Here is a 23783-nt window from a genome sequence, read left to right as displayed (position 1 = left end):
CCCCCCCCCCCACCCCCGGGGCCCTCCCTTTGGGACTTCACACCTTACTGAGGTTCATGGATAAAGCCAAAGGCTGATTAGATACGTGTTTCTCTTTATTTAATTCACTACAGTTACATAGTCAAAAAGAGTAAACGAGAGTCATTCTTTATTATTTTTTCAGTTAACTAACTTGCGTTTACTTTCGATACGGAAAGACTTGCAAAGACTAAAATTTCGATGATGAAATTATTATTGAAATCGATGAGTTCACGCGCATTCTTGATCACAACTTTGTCTTGTCCATTGTAACTTGTAAACTTGAAAAAGGTGAAAATGGCAGAATGTGCCGTTACATATCTTCTAGACAGGCTTACAATCATATGGGAACAAAAGGTGAGAGAGCTCAAGGGAGTGAAGGAGGGAATAGAAAACATTAAAGACGAATTGGAACGGATGTCAGCATTTCTCAGAGTTGCTGATGCAATGGAAGATACTGACATGGAGCTCAAAGTTTGGGTTAAGCAAGTACGAGACGTCGCATATGATACTGAAGATGTTCTTGACAAATTTATATTCTTCCACTTGACACAGCGTCGTCAGGATTCTATGGCCAACGTTTATGTTTGTAAGTTATTCGACTGGATTTTGAAATTAAGGTTCAATAATGGGATTGCTTCTGAAATTGAGAGCATTAGATATCGGGTGAGAGGCATAGCAGAACGACATCAGAGATATCGATACAAGTTCAATAATACGTTTAGTCAGCAAGGCTTGGATCCAGTTGTCATCAACAGCCTGGCATATGATCGGAGAGGAGATGCGCTTCTAGTAGAAGAATCTGAGCTTGTAGGCATCGAGAGCCGGAAAAAGGAGCTGATGGGATTGCTCGGGGAGGGTGGTTCGAGACTCGGTGTGATTTCAGTGGCTGGAATGGGAGGTTTGGGTAAAACAACCCTTGTTAAGAAAGTTTACGACGATCCAGCAGTGAAGAGGAACTTCCAAAGCCACGCTTGGATAACCGTTTCTCAGTTATTCAAGATCGACGAGCTCCTCAAGGACACAGTACAGCAACTTTTCGATGAAATCAAGCAAGCAGTCCCTCAAGGAACTAACACTATGAATATTAATCAGCTGAAGGAAGTCATTAAACAGTTCTTGCAGGAAAGGAGGTATGTGCTTGTGTTTGATGATGTTTGGAGCATTCAAGCGTGGAATGCCGTTAAATATGCGTTGCCGAACAACTCTTATGGAAGTCGCGTCATTATAACAACGCGTCTTACTTCTGTGGCTTCCCACGCTAGTGCAGGAACGGTTGGGAATGTATATATGTTGAATCCCCTTAGTGAAGAGGAATCATGGACTCTGTTTTGTCGGAAGACATTTCGATTGAGCTCGTGTCCTCCGTATTTGATGGAAATTTCTCACAAAATCTTGAAGAGGTGTGCCGGCCTGCCGCTTGCTATCATGTCTATCAGTGGGGTTTTGGCCACAAAGATCGAGAGATATGATGATTGGGTGATGCTTAGTAACAGTCTTGGAGCCGAACTGGAAGGCAACGATACGCTGGAGAGTCTGAGATTGATCTTGTTACTTAGCTTCAACGATTTGCCTTATTATCTAAAATCTTGTTTCTTATACTTGAGCATATATCCGGAGGATCATTTGATAATCAAGAATTCCTTGATTCGGCAGTGGATAATGGAAGGTTTTGTGAAACCTAGAGAAGGAAGAACGCTGGAAGAAGTAGCAGAAGGCTACCTAAATGAGCTTGTCAATAGAAACATGATCCTTATGGTAAGGTCCAATGACGATGGAAGTGTAAAACATTGCCGCATCCACGACTTTCTCCGGGAGATGCTTGTATTGAAATCAAGAGACCAAAGTTTCGTGATGACAGCAAACGAGCAAACCAGAGATTGGATCCACAAACTTCGTCGCTTATCAATCCATGGTTCTTGTTCTAAAACTCAACCTCCAAGGTGTGGCACTCAACTTCGTTCTTTACTTGCATTCAGTGCTACTGACTCAGAATCCATGTCATCAATGCATGAACTGCTCAATGGCTCTAGAATGCTCAAAGTTTTGGATATGTCAGGATCCCCTCTAGAATCATTCCCAAAGCCAATCACCAAACTCCTTCATTTGAAGTATCTGAGGTTGAGACATACAAAGATTAAATCGCTTCCAAGATCAATCAGAAACCTTCGAATGCTAGAGACATTAGATCTTAAGCGCTCTCTTGTTACAGAGCTACCCGATGAGATCTTAGAACTTCAAAATCTGAGACATATCATTGTATATCATTCTGTGGAATACTCGTACCTTCCTTTCGATTTTAAACTTGGTTTCAAGCCACCAAAGGGAATGGGAGCTCTAACATCCTTACACCAACTCGCATTTGTTGATGTGTCTCCTGGCACTGGCATATTAAAAGAGCTAGGGAAGATGAAGGAACTGAGAAGGCTTTGTATCCTCAAATTGAGAACAGATGATGGAATGGCCCTCTGTTCATCCATTGAAAACCTCCAAAATCTTCGCACATTAAGCATTACTACAACAGCAGTGGATGAGATTCTTGATCTGCATCAAATGTCTTCTCCCCCTTTGTCCATTCAGCGGCTCTATTTAACAGGGCGTTTGGAAAAATTTCCGCACTGGATACAATCTCTCAGAAGCTTGGTTAAAGTTTTTTTCAAGTGGAGTCGGTTAAGAGACAACCCACTCAAGTATCTCCAGGACTTGCCAAACTTAGTCCATCTCGAGTTTCTTATGGGCTATGTTGGAGAAGAACTGCGTTTCAAGGCAGGAAAGTTTCAAAGGCTTAGACTGTTAGATCTTGACAAGTTGGAACCTCTAAGAGAGGTAATAGTCGAGGATGGAGCAATGCCTCATTTGGAAAAGTTAATAATTCAGCGATGCAACTTTCTAGAAAGCGTTCCAACTGGAATCGAAAACCTTATCAATATAAAAGTTCTTGAATTTTTCGATATGCCAGATGAATTTATAGTGAAGCTGCATGGCGATCACCATAAAACTGCACACATTCCGCAAGTATATTACACTTATTGGAGGGATGGTGTCTGGGAATCCTATCCATTAGAGGACAACCAAGTAAGGGAGAACTTTGGTAGGCCAAGAACTGCCATTAGGACCTACGATCAGCGTAATTCACTGTAATTTAAGCTATTTGTGCCTCAAATGTAGCGCGTCCCTGAAACCCTGGCACCTGATTCCTCTATCCTACTGTTCCAACATGAGAGTTTTTATCTTCTTCAGGTGTATGGGAATTTTATTTTTTTTGTAATCTCTATATTCTGTATGTTTGTACTCTGCATATTGTAGATTCTCAACCTAAAACGGACTAGCCACTGGAGTTGGCATTCAGTAGGAATCTGGTCTGGTTTTTTCTTTTTGTAATGCCGTTAAAGGGTGTTTGCTTAGGGTTTTATTTCCTTTTGTCAACTTCTATTTGTAATCAAACATTTCTTCAGAGTGGATTGAGGGTTTCTCTAGTAGCTGTGCCGGGGTTGTGTTCTTGATTCATTCTCCCGCGCTCATTCATTTCTCCCTTCACTTTTAAGGCTGCTGGTGCAAGAATTATGATATGGATATCAGTGTTTAAGGTTGAAGCTGCTTTTAATATTATTTGAAACACCAGGATCAAGAAAGTGTTTAAATCCTAAACGGCTACCTCTCTTCATCAAAGATGAAGATGCTAGAACTACCTGCAAAATTTTTGTCTAGTGGGAGTTCTCAAATGAGAGGCATTCTTGCTAGAAATAGACCATCATAATGAGCAACAAGAAATCTTGAAGATGACCGACTTCAAACTAATTTTAAATCTCGATGACAAACAACCGAGAGATAGGACCAAGATAAAAGAGAAATCGGAACTATAGCTAAAGAGAACTATATTATAAGGGCTCTCCCCATTTCTAGTACCTTAGATTGGCCATAGGACTAAGAATATGACAAGACTGTTGTGTCTACCTGGAAGAATGTTAATATTTTTTTGACGACATCCAGGATGATAGTACAGCATGATGCAACAGAGAAGAATGAGCTAGAAGGATGCTAGGTTAAGCATTTAATTAATTTATGTTTTATTCAGGTGCATAGCACAAGTTAGCCTTACAACTTCAAAAAACCAGCAAAAATTACACTGGGTTTTGGAGTAAATATGTTGAACAACAACTATTAGCTCATGTCATTGAAAGAAAATAGGAGTTAACAGGAACTAAAATCATGAAATTGATGAATATCTACTGCTTTTCTTGGACTAGAAGGTAAAATGAAACTAATAAGTACATCCAAGGGACCCAAAACTTTATTAATATAAACATATAATTCTAAAATCAAACTCATTGTACAGGAGAAATGTACAGGAATTTTTACAAATGTAAAGGTGGCAAGACTGCATTAATTGGTCGCCCTGTGTTTTTTGTCCAACTGCCAATTAAATCTTGACCCCTGATATGGACATATAGCAGGATTATTAATTCTAACAAGATCATTGTGATGCGTTTCAAGTGGGGATTGGACGTTTCCAGCCCAAGGAAGGATTGAAAACGACACAAATGAGTAAAATTAGTCATACGCTTCTTCAGATTGAGACGTCCATCTTTAACTGGTAGCGTTTAGGGTTATTAATAGCTTAATGCGATGGTACGAATATGATCACTCTCAGCAATGTTTGACTTGCACCCGTCAGATATTGGTTCTCCTCATACAGTATAAGCTTGCTGAATTCTGTATATATAAAGAACCTTCAACCTCACCACCTATTCAACATGACGTTTCAGTGTCCTGCATCAGAAGACATGACCATGGTCCATGTTAGAAATTGTGAACTAAAATAAATGAGACAAAGTGCTGAAGGAACAATATTACTTGTATAATTGTTGTCTGAAGGAAAAGTGACGAGAATCCTAGTAGAAATATTATTTAAATTATATACTTATTTTAGGAAATGTAAGTATGTAACTATAATTATTTTATTAGTTGTTTACTTTTCTTAGAAAACATAATTATGATTTTATATAATAAATTTTTTAGTATTTTCCTACTTAAATTAGACTAAGAATTTATGCATTGAAATAGTTAGAAGTTGAAATTGAACAAATTAAATATTTTTCTCCTTCTGAAGTCTCCTTATTCTTCCACTCTTTCTCCTCTCTGTTTCTCAATCTTGTTCTTGTTCAATTATATTCTGCGTTGATTTGGTACCAAAGCAAGTCATTTCCCTTTTACCAAACAAATTCCGCGAAGTTTTAACTGGTGCTCGAATTCAAAGATTTTATTGTAGCTGCCTGCCAAATCCATAAACAAATCACACTCAAACAACACCTCACCATATCAATACCTTAAAAAATATTGTTCATTGATACCATTCAAGGGGTGATTGCTTATCCAGAAAAATATTCTCTGTTGCTGTTGAAACTATCCACCGGTTAAGTAGAATTTTAAGCAAGATTGGTTTTTTCATTATTATTCTTAATTTTCAAAATTAAAAAAAAAAAAGAAAAAGAAAAAAACAATAATTGAAAATAAATCAGTCAGCAAGAATTTTTTTACATTGTCTTCGTTTAGATTGTTATTAGTTATTAAAAAATAGATGGAAAAATATGTAGATTTTGTAATAAGACGAATTCTCCAATATCTAGCTTGGTGTCCTCGCTCACATGGAAATATTCCGCTTAAATGAAAGTTCTATTTTCGTTATAGTAGAATTGTTTCCTTATTGGGACACATTCAAATCATCAATGTTGCAATCATTTCTTTATGCACGTGAGTCTACTATGCTAGTATCTTGTGCTCCTCATAATGTGGAGCCGATTGAAACTTTTATGAATGAATTGTACAATATGCTACTTTTTGAATCTTGCCATCAGTCATAATGAACGAAAAAGATCGTCTTTTTTCATATGAGTTCAACAGTATGTTGTTGTCAATAGTTAAGTACCGACATATGATTGAGAGAAAAGATCACCTCTTAAAGGAATGAAATTGCAGTTTATCTCGCTAAAGTCGAGTTCTTTCAGTTGGAGAGAAATAATAAGAATCCTAATAGATATATTACTTAATTTATTTTTCAAATTAGATATTTATTTTAGTAAACTTAATTATTGTTTTACTTAATAGATTTTTAATCATTTTATTAGATGTTCATTTTTCAAATTCTTTACTTATTTTAGTAAACATAATTAAATTTTATTTAATAAATTTTTTTAATATTTTTCTACTTAAATTAGACTAGCTTAAATCCCATATAAAGAGACTCATACTTTTCTCTCTATATATTCTCTCCATCTTCTAAATTTATCTTCCCTTCATATTTCTTTCTCAATCTCGTTCTTATTTATTTGTTGTTCTACGCCATGTGTTACAGTGTAAGCATACGCAATAAGCTACTTGAGTAGCCGCGCATGATCGTCTACAAAAAAAAAATGCAAGTTCCTTATCTAAACTAAACAAAAAGAATGAGCCCTATTTAAGCCTCATTCTCTAATAATGAATTTTTTCCTCAAAACTCTTTTTCAACTACAAATTCTGTAATTTTACACGTAAATTCAAAAATTTTCTCCACTTTCTAACCACGCATTCTCTAAAAAAATCGCTGTTGCAAAATCTATTTCTCTCTGCAGGTCAAATTAGCTCTATATATATTCTCCACTCCCACAATTTTCCCACAATTTTTGGCAGGCAAAATTTAACTCATCAATCTCAGGTAAAAATTATAGAATATGATCGACAAAAATCTCCAGCAACAAAAGAAGGGTCTACTATCAGTCAGTAGGGGTATTACATCTCATAGAACTTGTGTATATACATAACCACTTTCTTCGGCAAGAGGCATTTGAACTTCGCCAAAAAAAGACCAGAAATCGACCATCCTTGGATAGTAAGAACACATTCTACTATTCACATATTATAATGGCAAGCATGTACCATATTTACACCTAAAACCTGCATTATCCACCTTTGCTAATGTTGTCAAGCATAAAACTTGGAAGACGTTATCGCGAGCTCCCTCCCAAAACTCTCCGCAGTTCATGTTTCTGCGTTTCAGTGAGCCGTGTTGGGTACCGGACGTCAATTTGGATCTTCAGATTCCCCTTCTTCCTAGGTTCTTTGGAAATTGGCATTCCTTCACAGGGGACAACTACCTCATGTCCAGGTTTGATAATCTCTAGTACGGGGATTGTGATATTCCTTCCATCTAGTGTCACCAGTTCGAAATTTTTTCCTGTAAGAGATTCAAGAAGAGATACCTCCTGCTTCACCACCAAATTGTTACCATCCCTCATATATACAGGATGAGGCTTTTCATCTACCACAAAAATAATATCTGCAGGAATCACACCAGGTTCTTCGTTGCCCTTCTCAGGGAAAGTTATTTTTGTGCCCTTTTTCCAGCCTGGTTTTATATCAATAGTTAAGATCTCTTCTAAAACGTGCGGCTTGCTGGAAGAGAATAGAGTAACGAGAAAAACTGCATCAAACATTTCTGAAGAGACATATAATCAAAAGGGAACGCATAAATGGATTGTTAAAGTAATATATCCTAGTGGAATTAGGAAAAATCATAAGGAAACCTTTGACCTTACAACAATGTTTGAAGAATTCATTAACTTCTTTTGCTAGAAAGATCATGCTCTAAAACAGCTTTACCATTCTGCCATTATCATTACACCGTGAGGTTCAAGGCAGAGAAATTTACGATCAATGCAGCATGTACGGTTTTTACTCTTTACATCGATCTATTTTTTTCTAATATAGATGCTGTAGGTTCTTTTCCAGATATGAACCAAAGCTTCACAAATATCATTAACCAGAGCATTTAAGGAGTAATATTAATACCTCTTTTGTCCTCAAGGTGCCTATGGTCCCCATTAATATTTTGTTAACCAAAAGCACATATAAATTGACAGGAATTCTTTAATACTAGGGATATACTGCTTTTCTTTTAATAACCATGATTCCCAAAGCATTACTTTGTTCCACTCCTCCAGATAAAGGATCTACTGCTCAACCGTTCGAGAGTTCCATGGACAAGGCATATAGGCATTAACCACGTGAACTATTGTAAAAGAGCAAAAAGAACATTCCGTACTTCTTGGGGTACATTCCTATTCTTGGGGAATAACCTAAACAAAGACATTACAATATGGGCAGGCATTTCTATTATCGAACAGCAGATGAAACAGGAAAAGATCAACTCTATAGGTGAAAGATACTTATTCTGCAACACCTTGAGAAAAATTCGGCCAAAGATCCTCAGGAGAAGAGGCAGTACCAACAATCAATCTCATTAATGTAGAATCTAATTAACATGTATCCCTCAAATTAACAAATATGGAATGTGCGAGAAAGACAATTCTTTAAATTATCTTGGAACGTTATGCTTGTTTGGGAGAAACTATAGAAATTATAATGAACAGTAATGGATCCCACAAAATGTGTGGTTAATAAGTGGGTATATATGTTGTTAAAATTAAGTTTGAGTTTGACTTTAAATTATAAGAAACTTAATAAATTTCCCAAACTGCTAAACATGCACATGATATTTGAAGTAACTCAATATTGCAAAAAGCAACAACCACTTTTAAAGAGACGTCAAAAAACAAGAGGCGGTAGGAGGAACAGGAGCCAAAGATCAGCATCAATAGATTAAAAAAAGAGGACCAGGGCATGTTATGAATTTCTCATTACAAAGTGCCAAACATACAACAAATTAACTTAAACACGTGATTTGTAGTACTATGTGCAAGCTGAAGGTGGAAAGAAGCATGATTTTATTGGACTTTAACTAAGACAACCCAGAGTTTCCATGTTTTACCGAATATTCTTGGACTTCATTGGAGAAAGATATGAGGTTTATAGCTAGCTTTATTGAAGATATTTTCATTGATTCAGTAATTAAAGAACACTAAATATAGAATTTGGATTGAGTATTAAGCCCCAGCTATATTAGAGGGAGTTAATAGATTTGCTTTCCCTTGCAACATAGACTTGAGAATCTAAATAGAAGGGTATTTAGAGGCGCTAGAAAAATTGGGCCAACAGGCCCTGGTTGTAACAAAATAAGTGGGCACAAAGGTATGTGCAGACCAACACTCTCCTAATACCACTTGCACTGTGACTCTAATGCAAGAAAACCCAGAGATAAATTTTAACGACTTGCTAACTCTAGTTTAGAAGTATTCAAATACAACAAATTAACATTGTCATGAACCACTTCCAAACAAATATTCAATATTTTTTATCCATGGACATGGATAATATTGTATTATTGTGGCCCATCTTTTATCTTAAAGAACGAATTCTTCTCAGAAGATCCAGTGGAAGTGGAAAAATCATATATCTATCCATAATGTCAAATACCACGATCCCAAATCAATGAAACAAGAGACAAAACTCCAGAAAATAAAATCCAGAATCATTAGTAAATTTATTTGTACAAACTGCAGAAGACGAACCGACAAGTATAATTTTCTTCTCTCTTTTCAGGTGTGAACATAGAGTATCAGCTAGAGGTGTATTATCTATTACGTCTCTGTGCATGTACATATATTATGTCCAACTTCATATCACAACAGACTACAGGATAAAAAATCTTGCTACATATAACTTAAGTTTCAAATATCTCCGAAGGGAGTATCTATTTTTGAAAGGTAAGTTCCTGCAAAGAACTCTTTCAAAACTCAGACCCTTTAGAACAACCATCAGCATGAAAGGAAAAAAGTCATCTCTTTTGTAATGATTTTCTTGAACCCATGTCAAGATGAAATGACCCTGTATCTATCTCTAAACACTACATCATGTAGCAAAATATGGTGCAACGTAATCCATGAACTAGGAAACAACAGAAAAGTTGCTAAACAACGATGAACTCAATCATCTAGTTCCTGGTTAATAAATACATCCACTATTTCAAACACTCGCAGGGACATTGTGCAAAGGCCATCTTACATGGAATCTCCTTATTTTGAAGGTACCATCTGAACTCTCTTAAAAAGTCCAAATTTTTATTTTGAAAAAGTATACCAGATTAGTTGTGTACAATCCACTTAACTTCTCCATAACTATGACATCCAAGGAAACAACATGCTTTCCCAGCAAAAGCCACTCCAAAACTATCCTAGATGGTGTATTCTACTATTATCTGTCACGTCTTGAAAGACCAATTAAAGATATCATACATTTAAACACTCATATGTTTTTTTTCTGGAAAACAAAAATCCTGGAAGTACTAACAAACGAAACATAACTTTAAAGATGAAAGTTCAAACAATATAGTATATGATAAAACAACTAGCTCAAACAAGACCCCAAACGAATGCAAAGGCTCCAGATCACTAGCAAGTATTTCTAGAATCCACTAATTCAACAGAAGAAATCATCTACATTACAATCATTGAAATATAAAACTTAAAACCTCACACTCTAAATTGATATTCATAAAAGCTAATGCAAACTAAAGCAGAACAACAACAAGCCAATGAGGAATTCTATTACTTTCAAGTTTTAACCTTATAATACAGTATAAATAGTCATATTTACAATTAGATAGTACGTTTATCAACAGCGATTCTGACAATTAGATACTTCAAGCTGATTTTGAAAAAAATCTAGTCAATCTAAATTTTCTTTCTTTTTACTTCACCAGTCTTCTTTTGTTGTTTTGCGAGAGTGTGTGGGTGGTGATGGAGATATCTTCCATAGTGTGAAACACTAACAATTAGAAAACAATTATCAGGGAAAGAAAAAGCAGCACGTACCCGTGACCATCAAGAATATTCCTAGATATCTTCATTTTCTTGGCAGCACCCTTATACAACTCCTCCAAGCTACACATCAATACATTCTCCACCGGCTGTGCCTTCTTAAACCCTCCTGCTGCACCACCAGCGCCAGCCCCTGAATACTCCCTACTTCCACCACTATTCATCGTCGAACTCCTAAAATTCCCATCCCTTCTCGCCCCACCGCCTCCAATACTACTATTTTCCCCAAAAACTTCCGCATATATATCGTCGGCATTCCTGGGATTGAATCGGAAATTCGGGTTCGGATGCTGCTGATTACTACCGTAATTATAATAAGAACCCGGGTGGGCCCTTGCGCTTCTTGAAGGACGTGGGACTTGCCCAGATTTGAGACTCTCCTCTCCATAAAGATCGTAGATCTGACGCTTCTGTGGGTCGCTTAGAACATCATACGCTTCGGAAATTTGCTTGAATTTAGCTTCAGCTTCAATCTTATTCACATTCTTGTCCGGATGCCAAATCATGGCCAAACGCCTATAGGCCCTCTTCAAGTCGTCCTCGCTGGCGTTCCGATTTACCTTTAGTATGTTGTAATAATCCACCCCCATTTCTCGGTTTCTTTATCAAAATTTCTTTACTTTTTCTCCTGAAGTATGCTATTATACTTGTATATATGAGTATTATCAATAAATATATATGTATGCGAAGCGGTGATGAAGAAATGGGAAGGGCAAAGATTGAAATCGTGCTGGAATTTGAAAGGTGAATCAAGAATGTGTGTGAAAATTATAAAATTTGTTACGACGTGGGGGTGGTAATGGCAAGTAGGTTACTGCCAAGTAGGTTACGGCCGGATTTAGTGGGCGCCACAAAAGGGTGATCTTGTCATGGATATTTCTTCTTGCACAGGCTCCTGTGCACAGGGTGTGAGAGGGGGGGTGGACCCCACTTTTTGTGGGGTCCACCCCCCCTCTCACACCCTGTGCACAGGACCCTGTGCAAATAGCACATTCCTCTTGTCATTTCGTGTGCAGATGCCGGCGGTGGGGTTGACCGTTGACTTTGTAGTTCAAGCTTGAAGGTGCTACCTTACGAATTACGATCATTTTTTGTTCAAGCAGCTCCAATTTAGAAAATTTGTATTTTTTAAGAAATTTTTAGATTAAAAATTTTTCATAAAATAATATTACATATAAATTTTAAATTATTTATTATTTTGTCAACTACACATTCTTCCAAAAATAACTGTTCCACATTTTTCTTAAAATTATTTTTAGTAGAACCAAACAAAACAAGAGTCAAGTGAGATAAAGATGAAGGAATGTTGTACAAATCGATTCTTTTTAATTTTTTATACATTTCAAAATTAATTAAAAAAATGATGAGAAAAGTGGTTTTGATAATTGATTTTTTGACCGCTAGGAGCCTGTTTGGGAGTGATTTTGATAATTGATTTTTTAACCGTTAAGAGAAAAGTGGGGTCCACCTGTGAGAGAAGAAGTTAAATATGACGACTGGAATAGTGAAATAACGATCAAAAAATCAATTTTTTGGGTGAAAAAATTGGGTCAAATATAACGGCTGAAATAGTGAAATAACTGTCAAAAAATCAATATTTTTGGGTGAAAAAATTGAGCCCAAACAGGCCCATAACTTTCTCTACTTTCTTAGATATTTCTCGTTAGCTTTCTTTGAAGCAACATTCTTGAAATTTCTCTATTATTTATTATAGTGGTATTATCAAGATGTAATTTAGATCTCCCCAGTCAATGTTGAATATAAAATTATCGCATAGTTTTCACTATTATAATCAATATTTATGCGACTAACGTCGATATTAAGACATGTTATTTCTATTGTTGCTTTTATTTCATAAAAAAGGACTTCAAATTATGTTCGTTAGGCACAAAATCCAACGATGCTGATAACTTCAATGGTCTTTAAACAATTCAGGCCCCTATTCACAATCATTATTTAAGTAAAATTGAATTTTGAATAGTGATTTTTTTGGAGAATGTATAATTAAAAAGTAGGAAAAAGTTTTAAATTTACGTAGAGAATATTTTATTATATGAATATATAGTTAAAAATGAGTATGTAAATAAAAAAAATTAAAATAATGGCTTAATATTACCCGCTCTTCTTGATTCCACTTAAATTTCTTTATTTATCAAACTTTTAGGAGTTACTCATCGTGTAATAAGCATTAGCTTTCAAAATATAACTTTCTCCGTTGAAACCCACCCAAGATGTAGCAAAATTTCCAAAAAAGGGTTCAAATATCTGTATTAATAGAAATGAACCAAATATCCTTATTAATAGAAAAGAATTAGGGTTACAACTTACAAGGGATACAATAGTAATAATGACTAGTGCTGGAGGGATATAAAAGTCATTCATAAATAATACTATATTTACAACACTCCCCTTATATGACTATTTACACAATAACTATCTCATTGAAATATTATTTGACAAAAACTCGATTGAACAAAAATGCCAAATATGGGGAAAAAAGAATAAAAGTAGTTTGAAGAAAATAAATGCTGCATTGTTAAAATCTTGTGAAGAAAATTCAATGGAACAAAATTCGGTCGAAGGAAAAATAGAACAGCTACTCCTACTAATTTCAATTTTTTGTATCAAATGATCCATATCTTGTATATCAATGTATGTCATTGTCTTCAAGAAAATCCGGAAGGATAAAACTTGATAATTGTAGTAAAATAATAATTCGAAAAAATAACTCTTGTTGAACTCTTCAAGAGATTTGTGTATATAAGAGTTGTTATTTTGAGGGTGAATGTCTTATATGTTATAGACATTCATCATACAAAAAATATATCTTGTTAAAACCTTATTAGGAAAAACGTGTGGAACATATCCTAATGAAGGGGAAAAAATATATTAATCTTTTCAATACGCTACAAAAGTTGTCTCGTTGAAAATCTTGTTGAAAAAATTCAACAGAACAAAACATTGATCAAGAGAAAAATAATGCAATGCATATTAACTCCCTATCATGATAATATCATTTTAATTTTGTTTCAAGGATAACATTAATAGTCATGCCAGATGAATCGTGATTTCATCCAAATCAAGCTTTTGAATATCTATCAACAATGGCTTTTGAACGGTCTGTAGGGTAGTTATAGAATCGTAATTTTTTCTATTTAGTGCATCAGCTACCACAGTGGCCTTGCCAGGGTGGTAGTTGATTACACAGTTATAGTCCTTGACAAGCTCTAACCATCAACACTACCTCATATTCAGCTCCTTTTGTGTGAAAAAATATTTCAAGCTTTCGTGATCAGAGTAAATTTCACATCTAGCTCCATATAAGTAATGCCTTCAGGTTTTTAATGCAAAGACAACAGCTGCCAACTCGAGGTCATGAGCTGGGTAGTTCTTTTCATATTCTTTAATTGTCTAGAGGCAAAAGCAACTACTTTACCATTCTGCATCAAGACCCAACCCGACCTTTTTTTTGAAGCATCACTATAGATCACAAACCCTTCATTCCCATTTGGAACTGTTAGGATAGGTGCTGAAGTCAAACGTTTCTTCAAATCTTGGAAGCATTCTTCGCAATCCGATGTCCACTGAAACTTTATGTTCTTGGTTAGTCAAGTCAATGTTGAGGAAATTTTAGAAAACCCTTTAACGAATCTTCGATAATAACCAGCTAACCCAAGAAAATTACGCACTTCTCCAACTTTGGACGATGTCGACCAGGTCTGGATAGCCTCAACCTTGCCTGGGTCAAAAGTTATCCCTTCTTTCGACACAATGTGTCCCAAAAATGGTACCCTATCCAACCAGAACTCACACTTTTTTGAATTTCGCAAAGAGTTTCTCCTCTCGGAGTTTCTCAAGTACTAGTCGAAGATGTCATGCATGTTCCTCCTTGGAATGAGAATAGACCAAGATGTCATCGATAAAAACTATGATGAATTGATCTAAGTTATCGATAAAAACTATGACGAATTGATCTAAGTACTCTATAAAACCCCATATCATATCCATAAAAGCTGTTGGAGCATTAGTCAAACCAAATAACATCACTAAAAATTCATAATGCCCATATCGAGTACAAAATGCAGTCTTTGGAATGTCCTTTTCTCTAATTCTGAGTTGGTGATAATCGGATCAAAAATCGATTTTGGAAAAATAGCCAGCTCTTTGGAGCTAATCAAACAAGTCTTCAATTCTTGACAGTGGATATTTGTTCTTAATTGTCACTTTATTCAACTCTCGATAGTCCATACATAGTCTCATTGAACCAATTCTCTTCTTTATAAATAGAACGGAAGCACCCCATGGCGAGAAGCTAGGCCGAATAAATCCTTTATCCATGAGGTCTTAGGGTTGCTCCTTGAGTTCTTTGAGTTCAACTGGGGCCATTCGATATGGTGCATTTGATATTGGGGCTGTTCCAAGCACTAAATCGATGGCAATTTGATTTTCCTATTCGATGGTAGACCGATAAGTTCATCTGGAAATACATCTCAATATTCTTGAATCACAGGAATATTCTCGAATGACAGGAATATTCTCAATCAGAAGATTAGATTTTGATACCTACATAATTGAAGCCAAATAAGCCATACAACCCTTATTTATCATTCGACGAGTCTTCATGGTTGTTATTATTGGAATAGAGGGCTTTATCTTTGTTCCTGTAAAAGAAAAGCTGGGTAGATTTGGAGGTTCAAATACTACATTCTTATTATGACAGTCGATTGTAGCATAATGCCTTGATAGCCAATCCATTCCTGATATGATATCAAAATCATGAACCTCTAGTAATATAAGATCTACTAATAGTTCATTCCCACATACTTCTATCAGACAATCCCTTATAACACCATTCGAACTCATTACGGCTTCGGAGGGAGTGGACACACAAAATTGTTCATCCAAATGTGTAAGTAGCCTTCCTAGTTTCTCGAAAAATATTAGACTAAGGAAAGAATGGGTAGCCCATAATCAATCAAGACTATGGCGGGTGTATTACATACATACAATGTGCCTACATAAATGGGGACATATATATACCATTAAATTATGTTATAGAAAATAAATAAATAAAATATTTAAATTGGGATGTATATACCTGTCACCACTGTTGAAGCATCTTTAACCTCTTTCCTAGTCATAAAGTATACTCGTGCTTGAGTGGTCTTCTTATGCTCATTATCGTTAGCAAAGGAATTTTCCTTGCAGTCATTTGCAAAGTGCCTAGGCTTTCCACATCTACAGCATAGACCCATGCCAAGAATACACTTACCACAATGATCCTTACCACATTTTGAGTAAATATTTTTTTTATGTTTCTTTTGGTGATGATCTTTATTACTACATTGGTCATTGCTCATTTTTTGTTTGTTATCCTTCCAAATCTATCTATCCCTTCAAATTTCCACCATGAAATTTGTGACTACTCGACTGGGCCTTGTTCTCTTCCCTATCTAAGGGTTGCTCTTTCTCTACCAAGAGTAACTTGCTAACCACTTCTCTGTAATTTGCTAATTCAAACGATATCACTGCTTAGTTTATGCAAGATTTAAGTCCTTTCTCAAATCGCATTGACCTCATATCTTCTGATGCTACCAATCCGGAGCAAACTTTGCCAAACGAGTAAATTCAGACTCATATTCAGCAACCATTCAATTTCCCTGCTCCAGCTTAATAAATTATCTTTCTTCCTACTGGCGAATACTCTTGGGAAAATACTTATCATTGAAAGCATCTTTAAACATCTCCCGGGTGAATGGTTTAGTGTCCTCCTCATGTTGGCGTTGAACCTGTTGGAAAAAATGGGCTAGTGGATGATTTTGGCATAAAATTTGTGTAAGACCTGTTGGTCAAATTTGGAAGATCGAACTTGATCGTTGTTCTCCTTTGTGATAGCATCGAAATCATGTATTTATTTGCCAAAATTGATGAATGGATGAATGAGAAATTGGAGCTCAAAAATGACCATTGGAAGATGGTTTATGTGGGAAATAAATCCACGCGCGCGCAGGGGTGCACATCACTGGCCGAAATTGCCTTCGAACTTTAAACTTGTGTACGGGCATGACCTGCGTACACGAATGTCGGACCGAACGAAGCAAAAATTGGCCCATTTGGAGTGCCCACGTTTTGCAATTTTTTGCTTCCTTCAACTAACCTTTGAATTTTCGAAAAACTGCCAAAACTCCCATAAATTGAAACAACACTAGTGTTTATTACTAAGGAGTTAATAGGTAGATTTAATCATATATATATATTAGTCTTATTTTCCAGCAATTCTAACCACGAGAATACTGCATACACACGAAATCTATCAAATTAGCGTTGTCTACATACATAATCTATTGCATTTTCAGCGTCATTTTGGTGGTGATATTATTCGATACAAACTCAGTTTGCCGAAATAGTTTTTGCAGTGCTCGGATTCTACTCTTACCATTGTGTCCTGGGAAATAGACACTCGGATTAATTCTCAAGCACTTACAGTGAGGGAACGAATCTGTTTTAAGAAAACTGTGCTCGCACAGGCCTCGAGTTGAAATTTTATTTTTCTACAATTTACATATTTACAATTTATTCTTACGATTATTAATTTATTTAGCGATTTACATGTTTGCAATTTACTAAATTCATATATTTTGCAGTTTACTTGTTTTATATTTATGTTAAAAATAAAAATAGAAAAAAAATTATCTGAATTTTCTTGCTAACAGTTGGTAAATGCAATTCGATAAATGTACATTCCAACAAACGTAAAACAGATTCCTAAAAGAAAAAAATTGGTTTCTTATACTGTTAATTTTGGAAACTAATTTTTTTGTTTGATTTTCAGAAATGGCAACTGAATCGACCAACATGGATGTGACCCAAATTGTGCCAACTGGAAATCAGGCTATGAACTCAGCTGTGACTTAAGGGCCAAACTCTGTTGTAGCTCAAACTGTGGCTAAATTGTCAAGTCACGTTGTGAGTCAAACTGTGGCTCCAACAACTGGCCATATCGTTAGTGTTCCGGTTAATCATAAAGAAATATCGGAGAAATTCAATAACTTGAATTTCAAAAGGTGATAGTAGAAAATGTTATTTTATCTGACCACTTTGAATCTTGCGAGATTATTGACTGAGACTGCTTCAAAACTCAATGAGGGTGAGAGAGATGTTCAAGCAATTACTGCACTTGATGCTTGGAACCATTCGAACTTTTTGTGCCGAAACTATATTATGAATAGCTTCGTAGACACGCTATACAATGTGTATAGTACTATGAAAACTGCTAAAGAGTTGTGGGACTCTTTGGACCGAAAATATAAAATTGAGGATGTCGGAGCTAAAAAGTTTATTGTCGGCAGATTCCTAGACTATAAAATGGCGGATTTCAAAACAGTTATCAGTCAAGTGCAAGAATTCCAAGTGATTCTTTATAAAATTCATGTCGAATGGATGATTTTGAGTGAAACTTTTCAAGTGGCTGCAATATTGAAAAATTGCCCCCGCATAAAAAGATTTCAAGAATTATTTGAAACACAAACAAAAGAAAATGAACGTCGAAGAACTAATTGTTAGATTTCGAATTGAAGAAGACAACAAGAGTTCTGTGTCGGAGCTAAATCTCTCAGTTGTTATTTTCGAGGTGAACATGGTGGGTTCAAACCCTAAGGAATGGTGGATTGACACCGGTGCTACGAGACATATGTGCTCTGATAAGGAGATATTTGTTGCATTTGAGGCAATTGAGAATGGAGAGAAGTTGTTTATGAAAAATTCAGCAACTTCTGAAATCAATGGTCAAGGAAAGGTGGTTCTGAAGATGACCTCGAAAAAGGAGCTGGCTCTTAACAATGTGCTATACGTGCCGAAAATTCGCAAGAACCTAGTGTCCAGGTCGCTTTTGAATAAGCATGGTTTTCGCATTGTATTAGAGTCAGACAAAGTTATTTTGTCAAAAAGTGAAATGTTTGTCGAAAAATGATATGTTTCCGACAGTATGTTTAAACTAAATGTAATGGTTGTTAAACAAAAAATGAATAAAGCAAACTCTTCTACTTATTTGCTTGAGTATTCCAATTTGTGGCATGATAGATTAGGACATGTTAACTATAATATTTTACGTAGACTAGTTAACTTGAATTGCATACCCGAGTTCCATATTGATTCCAAACATAAGTGTGAAACTTGTGTTGAGACAAAATTGACAAGGTCATTGTTTAAATCAATTGAACGGAACACAGAACCACTTAATTTAATTCACAGCGACATATGTGATTTAAAACTCGTACAAATAAGAGGTCGCAACAAGTATTTCATTACTTTTGTCGACAATAGTACCAAATACTGTTATGTGTATTTGCTAAAAAGTAAAGATGAAGTTACAGAGAAATTTGTTCTCTATAAGAATGAAGTTGAAACTCAACTTAATAATAAAATTAAGGTGTTAAGAAGAGATCAAGGTGGTGAGTATGAAACACCATTTGCAGAATTCTATACACAACACGAAATCATATATGAAACCACCGTACCTTACTCACCGTAACAAAACGATGTTGCTGAACGAAAAAATCGTACTTTAAAAGAAATGATTAATGCAATGCTAGTAAGTTCTGGGTTACCTCAGAACATGTGGGGGGGAAGTTGTGCTATCAGCAAATTACCTTTTAAATAAGGTACCTGAAATAAAATGGAAAAGACCCCTTATGAGTTATAGAAAAGAATAAAATCTTCCTATAAATACTTACGAGTGTGGAGGTGTCTTGCTAAAGTGGTCATTCCAACACCAAAGAAGGTAAGGATAGGGCCAAAATAGTAGATTGCATCTTCATTGGCTATGCACACAATAGTAGTGCTTATCGGTTTCTTGTGTATATTCTAAAATTTTAGATATACACAGACACGATATTGGAATAAAAAAATGCTTCATTCTTTGAACATATATTTCATTACAAGTCCAAAGTGGAAGCATACTCATCCAAACGAACATATGATACTATGACTGAAAATAGTCATGACAAAGAACTAGAAATGGAGACTGAGGTTAGACGTAGCAAACGGAAAAGGACAAAAAAATCGTATGGTCATGATTTCCTGACTTGTATGCTAGAAAGTGAACCTTAAAGTTATTAAGAGGCTGTGAATTCCTCGGAAGGACCTTAATTGAAGGAGGCATTAAAAGTGAAATAGATTTCATACTACAAAATCATACGTGGGAGCTAGTGGATCTTCCTTCAGGAAGCAAACCACTAGGCTATAAATGGATTTTCAAACGGAAAATGAGAGCAGATGGAACTATCGAAAAGTACAAGGTCAGGTTAGTAATAAAAAGTTACAAACAAAGGGAATGTCTTGATTACTTTGATATGTATTCTCCAGTGACGAGAATAACGTTTATTAGATTGATACTTGCGATTGTCGCTTTGCAAAATCTTAAAGTACATTAAATGGATGTTAAAACTGCTTTTCTAAATGGAGATTTAGAATAAGAAATTTATATAGAACAACTCGAGGGGTTTTCATCACCAGGGCAGGAAAAGAAAGTTTGTAAATTGGTGAATTCGCTATATTGCTTGAAACAAGCACCCAAACAATGGCATGAAAAATTTGATAATGTCATGATAGAGAGTGGATTTAAAATCAATGAATATAACAAATGTGTTTACATCAAAGACACTAAAGATGATTATATCATTTTATGTCTTTACGTTGACCACATGCTTATTGTTGGCAGTGACAATAAGATGATAGAATCCACTAAAAATATATTGAATTTGAGATTTGACATGAAAGATATGGGTTTAGTTGATGTTATACTTGGAGTCAAAATCTCAAGAACATCAGATGGGCTGGTTTTAAGTCAGTCACATTATGTGGACAAAATTTTGAAAAAGTTCAATAAGGATGATACTAGCTTGGCTAAAACACCGATCGATAGAAGTCAACATCTATCTAAAAGTAAAGGTAAAAGTGTCTCTCAAGTAGAATACTCGAGAGTTATTGAAAGTCTAATGTACTTGATGAGTTGTATAAGACCAGACATAGCTTACACAGTCAGTAAACTGAGTAGATACACGAGTAATCCAGGACCTAATCACTGGAAATGAATAGTAAAAGTACTAAGGTACTTAAGATATACTCATGACTATGGACAACATTATACCAGATATCCAGCGGTCATTGAAAGATACAGTGATGCTAATTGGATATCTGATATAAAAGACTCAAAATCCACCAGTGAATTTGTGTTCATATTGGGAGGTACTGCCATATCGTGGAAATCCTCTAAGCAAACAGTTATAATCAGATCTATGATGGAATCTGAGTTTATAGCTCTAGATAAATGTGGTGAAGAGGCCGAATGATTGTACAACTTCTTAGAGGATATTCCAAGATGGTCAAAACATGTGCCAGCGATTTGCATATATTGCAATACTCAATCAGCAATAGGAAGGGCACAGAGTAACATATACAATGGTAAGTCTAGACATATACGTCGAAGACACAATACCATAAGATAACTATTCTCAACTGGAGTTATCACTATTGACTATGTAAGGTCAAAAGATAACATTGCGGATCCGCTAACCAAAGGGTTAAATAGAGAGTTAGTTGGAAAGTCATAGAAAGGAATGTGACTTAAACCCTTGAATGGATAAGTCATTACAAAGAAAACCCAACCTAGTTGACTGGAGATTCCAAGATCTAGGTTTAAAGGGACAACCTAATTGTGAAGACTTAATAAAATCACTGTGGGGGTGTTTCCTCCTGTCTATTCTTATGATGTAATAGTGATGTCGTAAGGATGAAGGATAAGCAATAGGCTTTTAATTATTCTTATGCATCGAAAATCGAGCCAAGTAATGCGAGTTACTTGTAATAAGAAATCACCTATGTGAGAGAGAAAATGGGGTCGCTTCTAAGAGAATTGTGTAGGGTTTAGTTCTTAAGAACTCTCACAAAATCAGGCATATGTTCATGGTCAAAACGAACATAATAATGAGAACTGAATTGTGTTAGAAAGAATCATGTATCGTTTACATAAATGGCAAAACAGTTAAAGGACAACATGTATACTAGTCAGATAGTAAAGTAAATATACTTTCACAAAGGAAGGTTCAAAGGGTAATACATACCTATCATATGCATGCTTCAATCGTTGAACTTTATCACCTAGTCTTGTGTCTCACAGTCACCAAGTCTAGTATCTCACGGTCTCATGTCTCTACCAATTTTTATTCATGTGGGGGATTGTTGAAAAAAATGGTTAATGGATGATTTTAGCATAAAATTTGTGTAGGACTCGGTCAAATTTGAAAGATCGAAGTTGATCATTGTTCTCCTCCATGAGAGCATTGAAGTCATGTATTTATTTACCAAAATTAATGAATGGATAAATGAGAAATTGGAGCTCAAAGATGACCATTGGAAGATAGTTTATGTAGGAAATAAATCTAGTCCCACATACAAAAATGAAGAAAGTATTAACCACTTTATATAAGAGTGCACATTGGAATGGTGTAATCATGTGTAGTATAGAGGCTCTCTCCACGTGCACGCGCAGGGAGTACAAATTATTGACCGAAATTGCCTTCGAACCTTGAACTTGTGTGCAGGCATGACCTGGTTACACTAATGTTGGACCGAACGGAGCAAAAATTGGCCCGTTTAGAGTGTCCACATTTTGTAATTTTTTGCTTTCTTCAACTGACCTTTGAGTTTCCGAAAAACTGTCAAAACTCCCAAAAATTGAAGTAACACTAGTGTTTATTGCTATGGAGTTAATAAGTAGATTTAATCTTATATATATAAGTCTCATTTTCTGGCAATTCTAACCACGAGAAATTGCATACACACGAAATCTGTCAAATTAGTGTTGTCTGCATACATAATATGTTGCATTTTCAGCGTCATCTTGGTGGTGATATTGTTCGATACAAACTCAGCTCGCCGGAGTAGTTTCTACAGTGCTCAGATTCTATCATCATCGTTGTATTCTGGGAAACAGACGCTCAGATTAATTTTCAAGCACTTACGATGAGGGAGATAAAATGTTTTAAAGAACTATGCTCGTACAGACCTTGAGTTGAAATTTTATTTATCTTCTGCAATTTACATATTTGCAATTTATTCTTACGATTATTTATTTATTTAGCGATTTACATGTTTGCAATTTACTAGATTCATATATTTTGTAGTTTTACTTGTTTTATATTTATGTTAGAAATAAAAATAGAAAAAAAATTATCTGAATTTTTTTGTTAACAGTTGGTAAATGCAATTCGGTATATGTATATTATATATACGGTATTTCTATGTATAAGTAAAAATATGATATATGAAAATACGGTATATATGAAAAGGGTAAAGAAAATATGTGCAAATACGATAGGCTACATATACGGTAAGCTGCAAAATACAGTAAGCTGTCTACAAATACGGTAAGTTGCAAATATGATAAACTGTATATACGGTAAGCTATCTGCAAATACGATATATAGATATGATATATTACATATACGGTATACTTAAAATCGGTATCTAAACTACATATATGGTATGCAACAATCCGATTTCATTAACACTACTATATTCTCCTTGGAGCATGTGGGCAGCAAAACTGAACAGCTCATAATCGAGAATGCTTTCTGAATTTCGATTAACCATTTTTCAGCTTCCAGATGATCAACGGTACCAGCAAATGATGGTGGATATAGCTTCTAAACTCTAAAATCTTTCCTTGTTCTTGGGTTCGATCATTTCTCCCGATTTGATTATTTTGTCCAAATATAGCCAATGCTTACATGAAAGCCTCCATTGTCATAGGGGTCTTACATGTTGCATTGTTATTACCTGACCCTTCTAATTGAATTTCAGATGTTTCTTCATGGGCTTGAGAACGACTAGTAGGGGCAGGGGCCATGCTAGAACACACAAAAATTTCTAAGAAAAGTTATTAACATTCTATTTGCACCCAAAAAAAAAAAAAAAAAAAAAAAATATATATATATATATTTTTTGTTTTTAAAA

At 35.3% G+C, this 23783-nt stretch overlaps 2 protein-coding genes across 2 annotated transcripts; one reads left to right on the top strand and one right to left on the bottom strand.

The window, feature by feature from the left end:
* The first annotated feature begins 141 nt into the window (after window positions 1–141).
* On the top strand, window positions 142–3494 carry LOC111374247 (disease resistance protein RPM1-like). The gene has a single exon (XM_022996898.1). The coding sequence runs from the start codon at window positions 316–318 to the stop codon at window positions 3157–3159; it is 2844 nt and encodes a 947-aa protein (XP_022852666.1). The 5' UTR covers window positions 142–315; the 3' UTR covers window positions 3160–3494.
* Window positions 3495–6705: 3211 nt separating this feature from the next.
* LOC111374246 (dnaJ homolog subfamily B member 13-like) lies at window positions 6706–11572 on the bottom strand. The gene is made up of 2 exons (XM_022996897.1): window positions 10764–11572; window positions 6706–7446 (listed from the first exon to the last, which is right to left on the bottom strand). The coding sequence occupies exons 1-2, from the start codon at window positions 11357–11359 to the stop codon at window positions 6999–7001; spliced, it is 1044 nt and encodes a 347-aa protein (XP_022852665.1). The 5' UTR covers window positions 11360–11572; the 3' UTR covers window positions 6706–6998.
* Between the last annotated feature and the right edge of the window lie 12211 nt (window positions 11573–23783).

This window comes from Olea europaea, unplaced genomic scaffold, assembly GCF_002742605.1.
Source record: "Olea europaea var. sylvestris unplaced genomic scaffold, O_europaea_v1 scaffold1223, whole genome shotgun sequence".
Lineage (NCBI taxonomy): Eukaryota > Viridiplantae > Streptophyta > Magnoliopsida > Lamiales > Oleaceae > Olea > Olea europaea.
Note: the sequence above shows the minus strand (reverse complement) of the source record. Positions and strands in the feature narration are given on the sequence as shown.